Source organism: Pristiophorus japonicus, chromosome 10 (genome assembly GCF_044704955.1).
Source record: "Pristiophorus japonicus isolate sPriJap1 chromosome 10, sPriJap1.hap1, whole genome shotgun sequence".
Classification (NCBI taxonomy): Eukaryota; Metazoa; Chordata; class Chondrichthyes; family Pristiophoridae; genus Pristiophorus; species Pristiophorus japonicus.
Window position 1 is genome coordinate 187,367,699 of NC_091986.1, and position 16,624 is coordinate 187,384,322.

A 16,624-nucleotide genomic window follows, 5' to 3' on the forward strand; every position below is an offset into this window, starting at 1 on the left:
GTATTAACTTTTTGAATTCCATCCTGTACTTTCCATAATATTCCTGGTTATTAACTGAATATTGCTTCGGACATTTGTCGTAAGCCTCCTTTTTCAGTTTATTTTAACTGTTGTTTCCTTTGTCATCCAGGGCGCATTAGCTTTGGATGATCTACCTTTTTCCTTCAAAGGAATATGCCTAGTTTGTACCTGAATTATCTTTTCCCTGAATGCATTCCATTGCTCTGTTACTGCTTTACCCTGCAATTGCCTTTTTCAATCTAGCTGTGCGAGGTCCCTTTTTAAATCGCTGAAATTAGCTCTTCCCCAGTTGAGCATGTTTACCTTTGATATTTTCTGGTCTATTTCCATAATGACTCTAACCAAATTATATTGTGGTCACTGTTGGCTGGATGATCTCCTACTGTAACACACTCCACTTGCCTTACATTACAACAGTGACTACACTCCAAAAGTACTGCATTGGCTGTAAAGCACTTTGGAATTGATAAAACTAAAACTCTGGAATTGATATCTATCAATCGAAAACACAATGGAAACTACCATCAAATGAATTTAATGAAATAAACTAAACTGTTACCCACCAATCAGCGCTCTCTGCGGCAGTGACTTCAATTTTGAGTTTCTTTCTCGGTGTTCTGCGTTCAGCTCGTGCTCTGCCTCACGCACTGTTTTTCTTCTGGCTCGCTCTCTCCACTCTCACAGTTTTCCTTTCTCTTATGCAACGTAATACATCTATTTTCTCACTTCTGAATTTCAATTACTGGAAAGAACAAATACCTACTTCCACTAAGTGGTCAAATCATACCGAATTAAACAATATAGTTTATTTTTTTCAGTTGATCCCAAATGAATGGCCTTCTCTGGTTGTCTATTGGACATGCCCTCTGTCCTGTGGGGGCAATTTTATTTTCTAATCTAGAACTTTACTTTAGATGTGAATGTTGTACTTGTGTCCTCTAGTTCTATGTTTGTTGTCCAAATTAAATATAGTTTTCACCTTATTGGTAAACTATTTAATGCTGATCAGATTCTTTTAGGGGATGGTCATGAGCAATCCCAAATGGTTTTTCCTTTTTACCCTTTTTGTTTTTGATACTCGCTGCCTGTATCAACAGGTCAGGCTTAACACCAGTTAGCTGAAATGTGAAGCTCCCTCTACTCAGCCCCATCTTCAACAGATCATCCATCATCTGCTACACATGTGAATTTTTCTATATCCTGCACTAGCCACTATCTGACTGAGATTGCCAATTTAGTGGAAGTTTGTGCTGAATTATGGCTTATTTTACTCTGGCACTATTGGGAACTGCATTGAGACTGTCCAAATTAATTTAATGTTGTTTGCCTTATGGCTATTGGAGGAAAGTTTCATCCCATCAGTTTTGTTTCTATATCAACACTTAAAACTAATTGCTAGCAAATACATCAACAGTCAGCTATTTCTGTAGAATATATTAACATACAGATGTTATTTTGTATGTTATGTTCCTCTATCAGATGCTTCAGTTCTACTTCTAAACATTAATCTTTCTTTCCTATACCTATGCCATGCACATATGACAATGGTGCTTTAAATGATTAGTCACAAATATGCTCACAAACTTAGCTTTCTGAACGTGGGGATGTACAGAAAAATAATGTATTCCCTTAGTTTATGATTGTCGAGACAAAAAACTCAATTTTGTTGTCCAAGTTGCCCAATTGTTTTTATTGTAGATTTATCCCTGAATACTTTTGTTTTAGAAGCTTATTTTTTTTCCTCTGTTATCTTTTGAGTTAATGTGATTATGCTGTCTTGTTTTGGGATATGTCGGATGGTTTGCATGTGTGCTAATAAATGTTAAAAGCCACTTGTTTACTTGTAGATAAGTTGTTTTTTTTCCTAACCACTCTGTCAAAGCTAACATGTCCATTTTGTCCTATTAACATTTTTGTTGCTCAGAGTTTTAATACAGTGCAGCTTGTGGACATTGATCTCTCACCCGTCAGCACTTTGCGAATGACTTTAGCAGAGGTACACACAGCCTTTGTGTACTCGGTGTCCTGTGGTGGTAGTTTGGTGTGCATGTGTTCAAAAATGACATCTATTTGGCAACAATGACAGCTCCTGGCGGCTGCGCTACCTAATCACCATTGCACAAATGGTGGCAGCTTGTGAATTGGCATTTAAAATCAAATGTAAAACATTTGTACTTTGGCAACTTGTATTGGTCAATTGCTTCAGTAAATTTGGCACTGCCCCAGATGTGATATAAATATGTCATAAGATTGTTCCACGTTAAATTCCGTTAATTAGTATTCAACATCATTTTTTTTATATTGGGATCTTATTGTATCACAATCCTGTGGCATATGACATAGTCGTGTTACTTCCATGGATGTATAATCTAGCAGGATGCTAAATGGAACTGGATTTTTTTGCCAACTGGTCAAGTATTTTGTTTTCTTTTTTTTGATGACCCAGTTGTAAATGAAGGTGATTTAAATGTTTTTTGATTGGCTAAGTAAGAATTTCTATTGCTTTCCCAATTAGAAAGCTTAGCAATGCACTCTTACGGCATTAAGCGCAAGGCTATTACCAATTTATTTCGAGTTACAATAATACCTGTCTGTAATGACCATCTTTGGTGGATTACTTAATTTTTGCTGGTTTCCTTCTGTGACTCGCACTTAGAAACCTTGTTTTCAGATTTTGAGCTCTAACCTATGTAATCAGTTTTGCGTGCAAAGTTCAGTGTTGAAGCCTGGTTCACACAAAGCATCCTGTTAGATTATGCCAGACCATTTGATGCATGGAAAATAAGTGGGTACTGAAAGTTGTGATCAGCATAAGTCTGCAGTGTCAATAATTTCATACCAGCTTTTGGGATAGCAATCAAAAATTCTATGAAGATATCATTAGAAATTCTTTTTCAATGATAATATGGAAATTATAATTGGAAATCATGATGCAAATTTCCACTATATCCTTAAAGCTTAACAATTCATTGGATCACTATCAGTAACTACATATATTGACTGATGCCAAGGAACAGAGGTGTAATTGACATACATTCCACACTGCAGTATAACTTTACTGACTTTTTACTTGATGATATCACTGACCTATTGAAGGTAACGTATCAGAAAATTGCAGCCACTCCTTTGATGTGAACTAGTTTAAATGAAAAAAAATTAGAACCATTCTATTGAACAAAACTTCTATGTTGAATTATTGAAAGAAGGATTACTCAACAATCAGATTCTTAACTTGCATAAAGCCCCAAAGTAAATCGGACCTGTAACAGGAAAAATGAAAATGTCAAGTGAAGGTGAATGGTAACTTAAGCAGGAAATAGAATGATGGTCATAAAGTCTCCCCTCTTTTCCCCTCCCTCCCTCCCTCCCTCCCTCCCTCCCTCTCTCTCTCTCTCTCTCTCTCTCTCTCTCTCTCTCTCTCTCGTTCTATGAATAGAAACTTTAGAAATCTGTTTGAGCTGCCTTGGGAAAAAGCTGAAGTTGTCCCCTTGTTAATTTGATCTTAACTTCTGTTTGAGGTCTGTGAAATAATGGCCCGGAATTTGTGGTTGTAATGACGGCAAAACTGTCAGCGATTGCCATCATTACTGTGTCAGAAATCCAGAAGTTGCCATCAGTGATGCCCTGCTCCTCCACAGGGTACGCAATTGCTGATGCAATCATTAGAAATCACTGATTTGACATGAACTTCAACTTTTTAAACGCACTATTCTCATTGTAAAATCCTTTGGAAAAAGTTATGCCTTGATGAATGAGGTGTGACTGAGTTTTTAATGGCGTACTAAGCAATGTTCCCTGTAAGCTATACTTTGTTCTGCACGGCCTAGTTCTTTTAATGCGCAGTCCCTTTAAATTTCTGCACAGCGCGGTATTTATAATGTAAAAGCCAGTGAGCAGCCTGTGCGGGACCCTGCAGATGACTGCGCGTCCCAGAACATGCAGTTTAGCAGGATCATTGGGCCCAAATTTGGCCAGTACAGATTTCTGGCGCACTCACCAGAGGTGCACCGCTTTTGTAGAACTCCAAGGGCGTCAAAAATCTTCGGGCCGAGTTTGGCCGCTCCCCAGCTTCTCGTCGATGGTGGCGTAGCGTGGCATCTAGATTCGGGGGCGGAGCCAGGTCCCGGCCCCCAGAATCTGAGAGTGTGCTGCAGGCTGTGTGGGAGGGGCCGAAGCGTGCCACCCCATCCCTGGCCGAATGGGCTCACTCATCGGCGACCCACTGCCTTCCTGGGCCGTGTTTTGGTAGGACTTCTATTTTTTATTATTGATTGCTTATTACTTTGGTCTTGGTGCTTTAGATACAGGGTTCCTTCTATTTTTTATTAATTAACTGCTTATTACTTTTTGTGCTTTGCAAATTTTGGTGCGAGATACAGGTCCTCTCAGGTCCCTTGTGTTTTTTATTATTGAATGCTTATTTTTGTGCTTTATTTAGTGCTTGTTGCTTTAGATTGTACTTGCCTGCACTGATTTCTTATCTCTCCGCAAGGGTTTTCTGTGCGGTCACAAGTGGCCACATACGCTGGCCTAAGTTAGTTTGGAGCAACTATTAGCTGTCCAAACTGGCTTAAATGGCCAAAACAAGCGTAAGTGGTTGGTAACGCCCCCTTTTGGGGGAAAAAAAATGAAACAAAAAAAAAATCCTAACTTCTCACTTATACTGCCGCAAATTAAATGTGCAGAATGATTTTTAAGATACTCCAGAAAAATCTAATTGCTCAAAAAAAAACTGAGCAACTCCTGACCAAATTTGGGCCCAAGTGTACCAAGTCATAGTTACTGATGAACCACCTCTCTGGCCCTGAAAAACGAATTTTAGAAGTCTGGAGTGTCATTCCCTCCATTCCCTGATAAAAAGTTCCATCGCTTTTTAAAATAATAAAACTATATTTTTATTTTAAGTTTGATATTTCAGCTTCTACCTTAATCCCATGTATTCCACCCTCTGTAAAATGATTAAAAGTGAATGATCAGTGCTTTTTACTTCCTGGTCTGTAAGAATTTTTCAATCTGATTGGCAGCTCAGCCTGCTTGTTGACTTCACTTGTTCCTGGACGCCACAGCCTGCTAAATCTTTGTGCGCAGCTTTCTTCGAGTTCAGCGGTGAGCGCCACCTTTCGCCGTTGACCGGAAAATCCAGGCCAATGTTTGAAATTTCTTTCAGCAGTTCATAATGCTTGTAACTCTAAGCACTAAATTGGATAGTTTATCATGTTATTAGAAACTAGCTCTTTCGTATTAAAACCTGTATTGGAAGAATCAAGTGTAAATTTAACAATTGTAGAAATAGAGGAAAACCTGTAGATAATATTGTTTACACTCTGCTTTTCTATGGCAATTTTTATAGACGCTTTTTCAAAGTGAGGAAGGAGTGAATGCTCCCTTGGTGCTCAGTGGGTTAGTTGTGACAAAAATGTTCTTCTGGGGCTACTGAATAATAGGTTCTTCATTTTAAAATTCCGATTTGGAAGCTGAATGTAATTTAATACACAAATAACAACAACATCTTGTATTTATATAGTGCCTTTAACATAGTGAAACGTCCCAAGGCGCTTCACAGGAGTATTATGAGACAAAAGATTTGACACCGAGCCACATCAGGAGAAATTAGGGCAGGTGACTAAAGAGGTAGGTTTGAAGGAGTGTCTCTTTCCTCCTTCAAGAGGCGGAGAGGTTTAGGCAAGGCATTCCAGAGCTTAGGGCCTAGGCAACAGAAGGCATGGCCACCAATGGTTGAGCGATTGTAATCGGGGATGCTCAAGAGGGCAGAATTAGAGGAGCACAGACATCTGAGTGGGGTTGTGGGGCTGGAGGAGGTTATAGAGATAGGAAGGGGCAAGACCATGGAGTGATTTGAAAGCGAGGATAAGAATCTTGAAATCGAGGCGTTGCTTAACCAAGAGCTAGTTTAGGTCTGTGAGCACAGAGGCGAAATAACATCCAAATTACTTTAACTGACTACTGACTATCATATTTAGTTGTTCCTATGAATTATACAGGAAGTCAGACCCAGAAAAATCTGCCTTGTATAACCTTTTGAGTCCTGGAAATTGTAGTGCTTTCACATAACATCTAATTCATTCTAGAAAGTGAACTGTTAGCTTGTCTTTAGTCCGGCCAAGCAAGATACTTTCACATTTCCCTTTAATTTTACTGGTTTTATGCTGCAGCATTGCTCAGTCATGAAGAACAGAGTCTCACAGGCCTGCATCACAAGCTGCAATGCAATCACCTCCTTTTGTCACTTTGACTTCTGACGCTACATGAATGCATACATGCAATTCAGCAGTCTGTCTGACGTTTCCATTTATAGATACTGGCACCAGACTGATATGGAGATAGTTGTCTCCAAGCTGTGTGCATTTTTATGCTTGACTGGAATAATTGTAGAATTCATGTGGCAGCTTTCTGTTCTATTGTCTTTTTGGGTTATAACTTGACATTCAGACATCACTTTTCTTGGAAGCTGATCTCACCAATAACATGCTGTATATAAGTCCTTTCATTTCTTATAAGCACTATGAAAAATGCCAGCGATATGTCATAAAATTCAGAAACTGCTTTGTTGGTTTTATTACATGTCTAAACCTTGAATCCAGTAACTTCTCCCTGGGAGGCTAAATAGGTGGACAAAATGTAGCAACTGGCTGTTAACTGCAACTTTTTGCCCACTACGCAGTTGGGGACCAAACTGAGATAAGTTTGCAACTCCCCAAAGCCAGGAGGAAACAGAGTGATGTTATTTAACTCCAATAAAAGTTCTCGATGGTTTATTTTTGGGGGCGAGGGGCAGGTGGGGGGAGTATTGATTTATTAGCAGCTAAGCAATATTGTTATTTGTTCATTTCACTTTATTTTAAAACTTTTAATCATGCTTTTGTTACCTCCAGACTCAACTATTCCAGTACTCTCCTGGCTGGCCTCCCATCAGTCCATAAACTTGGCCTCAGCCAAATCTCTGCTGCCCATATCCTAACTCTCGCCACGTTCTGTTCACCCATCACTCCTGTGCTCGCTGCCTTATATTGGCCCCAGGTCCACCAATGCTTTAATTTTAAAATTCTCATCCTCTTATTCAAATCCCTCCATTGTCTCGCCCCTCCCTATTTCTATACCCTCCTCCAGCCCTAGCCGAGGCATAGAATACACGAGCAGGGAGGTTATGCTTGAACTGTATAAAACACTAGTTAGGCCACAGCTGGAGTACAGTTCTGGTCACCACATTACAAAAAAGATGGGATTGTACTTGAGAGAGTACAAAGGAGATTTACGAGGATGTTGCCTGGACTGGAGAATTTTAGCTACGAGGAAAGGTAGGATAGGCTGAGGTTGTTTTCTTTGGCACAGAGGAGCTGAGGGGAAATTTAATTGAGGTGTTTAAAATGATGAGGGGCCTAGATAGAGTGGATAGGAAGGACTTATTTCCCATAGCAGAGTGATCAATAACCAAGGTCCTAGATTGAAAGCAACTGGTAGAGGGATTAGAAGGGAGTGCATTCCTCTAACTCTGGCCTCACAGAAACCACAGTAGGAGGCCATTCAGCCCATTGTGTCTGTCTCGGTCGAGAAAGAGCTATCCAGCCAAATCTCACTTTCCAGCTCTTGGTCTGTGGCCTTGCAAGTTACGGCACTTCAAGCGTATCCAAGTACTTTTTAAATGTGACAAGGGTTTCTGCCTCTACCACCCTTTCAGGCAGTGAGTTCCAGACCCTCATCACCTTCTGGGTGAAAAAATTTCTTCTCCACTCCCTTCTAATCCTTCTACCAGTTGCTTTCAATCTAGGACCTTGGTTATTGATCACTCTGCTATGGGAAATAAGTCCTTCCTATCCACTCTATCTTGGCCTCTCATCATTTTAAACATCTCAATTAAATTTCCCCTCAGCTCCTCTGTGCCAAAGAAAACAACCTCAGCCTCTCCCACCTTTCCTCGTAGCTAAAATTCTCCAATCCAGGCAACATCCTCGTAAATCTCCTTTGTACCCGCTCGGGTACAAACCCATCTTTTTTGTAATGTGGTGACCAGAATTGTATGCAGTACTCCAGCTGTGGCCTAACTAGTGTTTTATACAGTTCAAGCATAACCTCCCTGCTCCGTGTATTCTATGCCTCGGCTAATAAAGGCATGCATCCCGTATGCTGCCTTAACCACCTTATCTTCCTGGCCTGCTACCTTCAGGGATCTGTGGACATGCACTCCAAGGTCTCTCTGTTCCTCCACACTTCTACCATTTATTGTGTATTCCCTTGCCTTGTTAGCCCTCCCCAAATGCAGTACCTTACACTTCTCCAGATTGAATTCCAGTTGCCACTTTTCTACCCGCCTGACCAGTCTATTGATATCTTCCTGCAGTCTACAGCTTTCTTCCTCACTACTAATCACATGGCCAATTTTTGTACCATCTGCAAACTTCTTACTCATGCCCCCTACATTGAAGTCTAAATAATTAATATAAAAGCAATGGACCTAGTACTGAGCCCTGCAGAATCCCACCGGAAACAGCCTTCCAGTCACACAAACACCCATCAACCATTACCCTTTGCTTCCTGGCACTGAGCCAATTTTGGATTCAACTTGCCACTTTCCACTTTTACTTTTCAGACCAACCTGCCATGTAGAACCTTGTCAAAAGCAATGTCCAACATGGCAGGTTGGTCAGAGAAGTAAAAGCTCATGTGCATCCCCCACTTCCTTCATCCCGCTAGGCCCTAATATCTGGAATTCTCTCCCCAATCCTCTTCACATCTCTCTCTTCCTTTAAGACGCTGCTTAAAATCTATCTCTTTATATTTGGTCACCTGTTCTAATGCCGCCTCCTTTGGCCCAGTGCCAATTTTGATCTGATTATGCTCCAATGAAGTGCCTTGGGATGTTTCACTGCATTAAAGACACTATATAAATGCAAGTTGTTGTAGATTCATACCATGTCAGTAGATGACCTCTTGATTCAATTAAAGTAGGTATTATTGAAAACTGTTTATATTGAAGAGCAGGATGAATATTTTGACTGTAGGGATATAAGGACAGGGGTAGGCCATTTCACCCTTCAGGCCTGTTCCGACATTCAATGAGGTCATGGCTGATCTGTGACCCAATTCCATATACCCACCTTTGCCCAATATCCCTTAACACCTTTGGTTAACAAAAATCTATCAATCTCAGATTTAAAATTAACAATTGACCTAGCATCAATTGCAGTTTACGGAAGTTGCTCAGATCAGCTAGAGGTAATTGGCCTTCGCAAATCCTCTGATCAATTAGAAGTCAGAGTAGGTTTTTTAAACATATTCCACCATCACACATCTCTCCTGCTCTTCTGCATATTCTCTTTACGAATTTAACAAAATAAATTCTAATATTCCTTGGCATGTAAGATAGAAATAAAAATAGCACACTGTTGGTCAATTTTTAAAAATATGACTCGCAAGGTCAATTAAAAGGAATGTATGCCTTCCTCAGGTCAGTTAGGTGATTGAGGTCAGACTTGCCTTTTATTTGAAGTGTGACAGAAATTTGTATGTGTGGTGTTTGGAGTGAGACAGACACGCACTGGATGCAGGATTATTATTAAATAAACAGTCTTTCCAACAACTTGCTCTTAAAAGTACTGCTTACAGGTTCCTCTACAGTTAACCAGGATATTATTAAGGGATATGCACTGTAATATTAGACTTTGACCAAAGACCAAAATATTAGCAAGCCCAAAGAACAGAAATAGAGTTGAGGGTGAATTTTGTTTCACCCTGCTTGTTATCCATGTAAGAATGTGAGCCTGTAGTAATGGATTATGAAGAGTAATGGTGACACAGCCTGGTGTGATGGTGCTTTGCATGCTGCTGGTGTACGGTAAAGCTTGCTACTTTCCCATTTGCCTCAATCTGTGGGTTTGGTACTGACATTCAGGAGAGTAAGCAGAAGAGCGGCATCAGTTTTTTTTTTACATATTCTTGCTTTATACTATGTTGTCATTTCTAACCAGAATCAAATCTACAACACACACATGAAATAACTTCTTGCATGGCTAGGGTTACACTCTTTACATCAATCACATAACAATAGGAGGCTAGAGATTGCATTTCATATTTTATAAAATGTCTCTTTTCTTCCCCCCCCGCCCTCCCATCTTGCCATACCCCATCCCCCAATGCTTTCCACTGAAATAAATAGAGGATACATAATGATGCTTGGTGGAATTGCCAAATTCTGTCTATCCAACAAGCATAAAGATATAAATGGTTTATATTTTAATTATCAATCCCATGTTGCATTTTATACTAAAGATGCCTCCATTATAGAAGCTTTTTTCAACAGTGATACAAAACATAAACTTTTACATATGCAAAGATTATCCATTATATTCAAATATGAAATCACAGTATAATTTTCAAAATATAATTATTTTGCCGTTTCATAATGCAATACTTATGAATCAATTTCCCCGTCGCAATTCCAGAAATATCTCCTGCTCTTCTGCATATTCTCTTCACAACTTTAACAAAGTAATTTCTAATATTCCTTGGTATGTAAGAGAGATTTCAAAAAACACACTGTTAACCAATTGGCGTTAAAAGGTTTATTGGGTGCAAACAAATTTCTCTAAAGAAACCAACAAAGGTGTGTCCGTGGTCGTCATCCTTTCTGACACCCTGTTAATAAGTAGCACTAAATATTACAGAGTCGGCAATTGGAGCATGAATCTGGGACCACTGAGGAACACAGCCTTAACAAGGAAGCTCGTAAATGGGCAACACGTGTTGCACGAGAACATAAAACAATCATCCATAGTCAGAGGGTAAGTGAAAAATGCAAATATTCTATCATATTTGAATTAAGAGTTTGGCTGTTCATGACTGAACAAACCCAGTCTAGTTTAGAGCGACAGTCTGAAAATTAAACTTGTTCTAGCTCACATTATGCCTGTTTAGCAAAATTGACTTCATAGCAGGCACCAGAACTGATTTAGGTTCACTTAAGAAATGAATCTATACCACTATCCCCTATGTACACAGCTCCATTGACCTCCGCAATAAGACCAGGTTACTCACATTCTGGCAACAAAGCTCTCGTTACCCGTCAAAGCCTATTCCCACATGAAATGTCAAAGTCGCATCATTGACTTGGTGATATACTGCGACACCTCTTGTTTTGTGCTGTACTAGTTTTTCCTTCAATCTTTGACAAAGCAGAATCACAGATTTGGCCTAATTTACTTTGATTTATATATTGGTCATTTGATTTATTTTTTTTAATTTACAGACCCTGGAAGATCTAAAGGCTACTGGAACTGTGGTATCAGAACAAGGGCGAATTGAATTGGAACAAAAAGTAGAAGAAGCTAGAGAGACTATTCGGAAGGCGGAGGTAAGGGAAATTGGAGGACAGAATATGAACTTGCCAAAAAAAGTACAAATTAATTAACACATCTGGTAATTTTATTTGCTTGTGTCTTTCTTAGCCAAATGTAGTAAACACAATGAATGGAAAATATAAGCCAACATATTTTGGGATGTGTGTTTGTGTATGTGTGCATATGTTTGTATTCCTTACTTGCAGTTGCCATCAAGAAATATTTTAGTTATCAAGATAGAAAAGCATGCTTTATGTTAGATATGGTTAATTCTTTTTACTGTTTGTTCCCATAATGTACAACGGCACTAATGATTATATCAATGTGTCAAACCCCACTGAAAAGGTCCATTTTTAATTCTGGGTTTATGAACAGTGGCAGTAAAAGTACATGTTTATAGTAGTAATAAATAACTGCGACTTAGCAAAGATAAATCTAACCCTTGTCTTTTAAAGGTAAGCTCTTGGTTGGCTTGTGGGAACATACCATTTTGTGCACATTCTGGAGTTGCTCCATTGGTTTTGGTGGGAACCAGTGTTTTGGACAGGCCCAAGGAACTTAGCAGCTGCTAAATCAAAGGAAATCAAAATTGATGGAGCACATTTCTTGCAATTAAATTGCATGAAAATGATTAACTTGCACAGAAAATATCTGAAACAGATACAGCCACCTTCAAAGGAACATTAATGCATTTGAAAATGATGTCGAAGATGATTCTTGGATTTGTGGATCCAAGTTATGAAAGGGGACCCAGAAAAATGGTGGCCCTTTTTTCCAAGAGAAAAGAATATTGAGACTTGAGATTACTTTGTTGTTCAAAATGTACGAATCTTAAGGTTTTCAACTTAAGCTGCAATTGTAGAAATAGGGATGATTATGGTACAAAATTGGTCAGCTTTAAGAAAGGCGAATCTCCCTTCCCTTAACCCACATAGCAATCAATGGAAGAGACTCCCAACAAAGGGAAGTTCTGACTTGACTAACTCTCTTTTTAAAAAAAACCAGAATAAATATTTGTTTAAAAACCTGGACAGTGGGGGTGGGGCAAGTATTGCCGATGAGTCCAATCTTGTCATCACCAAATGCCCCTCACACACATTCAAGTAGTTGATTAGTGGATGATGTCTGGAGCTCTGATTAATTTTTCTCTCCTGAGCCACGGATGCTTAAGCCAATTGGAAAATCCTCAGAGATCAGCAAACTCAGCAAAGGCTAGGCATTGAACCTGGCATCTTCTGATCCACATGGCTCATGTTACTGACTGACTGACTTCCCTGAACCACAAGGAAGCACAATAATTTTATTTTTACTTATCAAATATTTGGTTTAAATAAGTATTTACTCCAGCAACCTTGTAGGAAATGCTTAAACATTTATTTTATCCAATTCCTTAAGCATTTTTCCAACAAATAATGACCCAAAATATCCAACTGTGCCGTAAAGAATAAAGGCTCATCCTGAGGAATTGATTTACTGGGTGTAACCACAACAACAACTTGTATTTATATGGCGTTTTTAACTCAGTGAAACGTCACAAGGCACTTTACAAGAGTATTGAGATTAAAAAATTGACACCGAGCCGCATAAGTAGAAATTAGTGCACGTGACCAAAAGCTTGGTCAAAGAGGTAGGTTTCAAGGAGTGTCTTGAAGGAGGAAAGAGAGGTAGAGAGGTTTAAGCAGGGATTAGGCAACAGAAGGCACGACCACCAATGGTTGAGCGATTATAATCAGGGATGCTCAAAAGGGCAGAATTAGAGGAGTGCAGAGATGGGGAGGGGCGAGGCAATGGAGGGATTTGAAAATAAGGTTGAGAATTTTGAAATCAAAGCATTGCTTAACCGGATGCCAATGTAGGTCATCGAGCACAGGGGTGATGGGTGAGCGGGACTTGGTGCGAGTTAGGATACGGGCAGCCGAGTTTTGGATCACCTCTGGTTTACATAGGGTAAAATGTGGGAGGCCAGCCAGGATTGCATGGAATAGTGAAATCTAGAAGCAACAAAGGCATAGATGAGAGCTTCAGCAGCGGATGAGCTGAGGCAAAGGCGGAGACAGGCAATGTTACGGAGGTGGAAATTAGCGGTCTTAGTTATGCTGCGGATATGTGGTCGAAAACTCATTTCAGGGGCAAATATGACACCAAGGTTGCGAACAGTCTAGTTCAGCCTCAAACAGAAGCTGGGGAGAGGGATGGAGTCAGTGGCTAGGGAGCAGAGTTTGTGGCGGGGACCAAAAACACTGGCTTCAGACTTCCCAATATTCAATTGGAGAAAATTTCTGCTCATCCAGAACTAGATGTCGGACACCAATCTGACAATTTAGAGACCGTGGAGGGGTCGAGAAGTGGTATTGAGGTAGAGCTGGGTGTCATCAGTGAACATGTGGAAACTGATGCTGTGTTTTCGGATGAAATCGCCAAGGGGCAATATGTACATGGGTGTAGCTAGAAAATGACCAATCGGGAAAAGCGTAAATGTCTGTAAAGTATATCCAAGGACAATAGTTCAACTCTAATAAGATTATTATTTTCTTCTATTTGATAATGCAGTTCATTCAAATGTTTAAAAGAATTTTATACAGGTTGAACCTCTTATCCGGGATTCCCTTATCCGACACTACCCCTCGTCTGGCACCATTCCCGGATGGTGCATGCGCAGAACTCCGCCCCCCCCCTAAGCTTCCCATTCCCTTTTTAGGTACAACGATGATACTTTCCTTTATGATTTAATTAAATTATTCACCTAAACAGAAAATCAACACACTTATTAGAAAGAAAGTGATCAGAAGCAGAAGCCCCCTCAACCTAGAACACCTCGGGGCCCGATCGATCTGCCGACGCCTCTGGACCCCGCTCGATACGCCAATCACCGGCAACCTCCTCCTCCTCCTCCTCCTCCCCATCCCCCCCGTCCCCGGGCTGATGGCCTCCCCTCATCTGGCACGGGCCAGGTCCCGAGGGTGCCGGATAAGGGAGGTTCAACCTGTAGTATAATTTTAAAACTTATAAATATTTTTCTATTCATTATAAAATCATACTTCATCATCGGCAGTCCCCTGAAATCGAGGAAGACTGTCTTTCGCTCTAAAAGTGAGTTCTCCGGTGGCTGTACAGTCCAATGTGGGAATTACAGTCTCTAAAAGGTGGGGCAGCCAGTGGTTGAAGGAAAGGGTGGGGGAGGAGCCCGGTTTGCTGCACACTTCTTCCTCTGTCTGCGCTTGATTTCTGCATGCTCTCTGCGACGAGACCTGAGATGCTCAGCACGCTCCCGGATGCTCTTCCTCCATTTTGGGCGGTCTTGGGCCAGGGATTCCCAGGTGCCAGTGGGGATGTTGCACTTTACCAAGGAGACTTTGAGAGAGTCCTTGAAACGTTTCCCCTGTCCACCTGGAGCTCGCTTGCCGTGTAGGAGTACTGAGTAGAGCGCTTGCTTAGGGAGTCTCGTGTCAGGCATGTGGACACGTCCAACGGAGCTGGTCGAGTGTGGTCAGTACTTCAATGCTGGGGATGCTGGCCTGGGCAAGAACACTGATGTTAGTGCGTTTATCCTCCCAGTGGATTCGCAGGATCTTGCGAAGGCATCGCTGGTGGTACTTCTCCAGTGCTTTGAGAGGTCTGCTGTATGTAGTCCATGTACAACTTACAAGTTTACTGAAGGGAAAGGAGATTTTTTTAATTTGAAGTACTCTTCCCATCTAAGGAATTTGTTTTTAAATTAAGAGATGTACAGAGTTAGGCGATGCTTGATGCTTAATATACCTATTGGGCTGGTGCTGAATGTTCCAGGTTCATGACGTTCGTCATTGACATTCAGAGCAGGAAAGGACGTCATTCGGTATAGTTTCCAATTATGTCATTTGGGGATGCTCCACAGATGATATCAGTTAAGTAGATAATTGAAGAGAATGAGTCATGATCTTAGGCCACTGAGGAGGGGAATTGCTTCCTACAAGCAGGTGAAGAAATCAGCTACGAAGGTTGCTGTTGAGTCATGCACTCAGGCCATTGAGGTGGGGAGTTGTTTCTCACTAAAAGTTGAAGAAAATAGCAGATTTCCGTACACCAATCTTGCATACATTGTAGTGGTTGACGACTGAGAAAGATTAGTAGCACTCAGTGAGCAGATTAGTGACGATCTAAAGAATGTCTGTGATTGGTATTTGTTGCAAGAGGTGAGGAAATATTTCAAACCAAGGCACTTTATAAGCATTTGTTGTTTGAGATTTATTGTCTGCATGATAGAAGAACTCTTCCAAATTTTAATGTCATGTCATTATTAGCAGTATGATTCAATTCATATGTTAACAAAGGAAATCCTTCTGATTTTTTTTCTGTTCATATTAGAATTCTAAACTACAATTAATTAAAATAAGGTGTTTTAAATTTACTTTTGTTGGTGTCTTAATTCAGTTTAAATTTCAATATTTGAATTTGTGGGGGTGGAAGAGAATAGAAAATTGTGAAGCAAGAAGAAAAGTTCCAATGAATGCGCTGATATTTGATGTGTCATTAAGGTACCTGGTACTCATTTTCCGAAAGTTTAAAGCATGTGTTTTTAATCCTCCTTTAGTTTAAAACATTGCATAATCTACAGCACGGCGTAAAGGGCAGAGCTTGTATCAGGTGGCTTTTGGTGAGGCCATTATCTGAGCAGATCAATAAACAGATTGAATACTGCAGCTACACCACACAAATTAACTGTCTAGCAGAGTGATGCATGGAAATGCTTTTATAATCACTTGCATTACTTTGCTGGCAATAATTATATTAATCACAGAAGAACTGGACAGTTAAATTGCTTTCAACTGTACTGAAGCTATGTTCACCAATTAATAATTTGTTTAAATGTTTTACACCTTTCTTATCTCTGCTATATATACATATGACCTTGATTCAAACAGATGATGTTTTATCACTATCTATAAGGCTGCTTTCTAATTTGCGTCAGCTGGAATGAATGGTGATTGTTACAGATAACTACTGCAATTGGCAATCAGTGTTTGGCCAAGTGTATCAAAGAATACAATGTGCATATTGTGAACACAAAGGTGTGTTTAGTAGGTTAGGTTTTTTGCAAGCTGTTGTAAATTTCTGAACATTACCATAAAATCCTGTCTTTCTAGTTACATCTGTGGACTTTTTGAATTGAGAAACTAGGTGAAGAGTCGAGGCCTATTGTACACCAAAGGAATGAGATAAGATGCGATAAATCAGTTGGTCGTGATTGTGACAACAAGCTTGGAATTTATAAG

General features: G+C 40.1%; 1 protein-coding gene across 1 annotated transcript in view; it reads left to right on the forward strand.

Moving 5' to 3' along the window:
• Window positions 1-16,624, forward strand: part of LOC139274656 (F-BAR and double SH3 domains protein 2-like) — a 270,480-nt gene that overhangs the window by 209,869 nt on the left and 43,987 nt on the right. Inside the window, exons 9-11 of the mRNA XM_070891334.1 lie at window positions 1,946-2,017; window positions 10,701-10,817; window positions 11,282-11,386. Of these exons, the coding sequence (XP_070747435.1) occupies window positions 1,946-2,017; window positions 10,701-10,817; window positions 11,282-11,386 (294 nt within the window). The remainder of the gene's footprint in view (window positions 1-1,945; window positions 2,018-10,700; window positions 10,818-11,281; window positions 11,387-16,624) is intronic.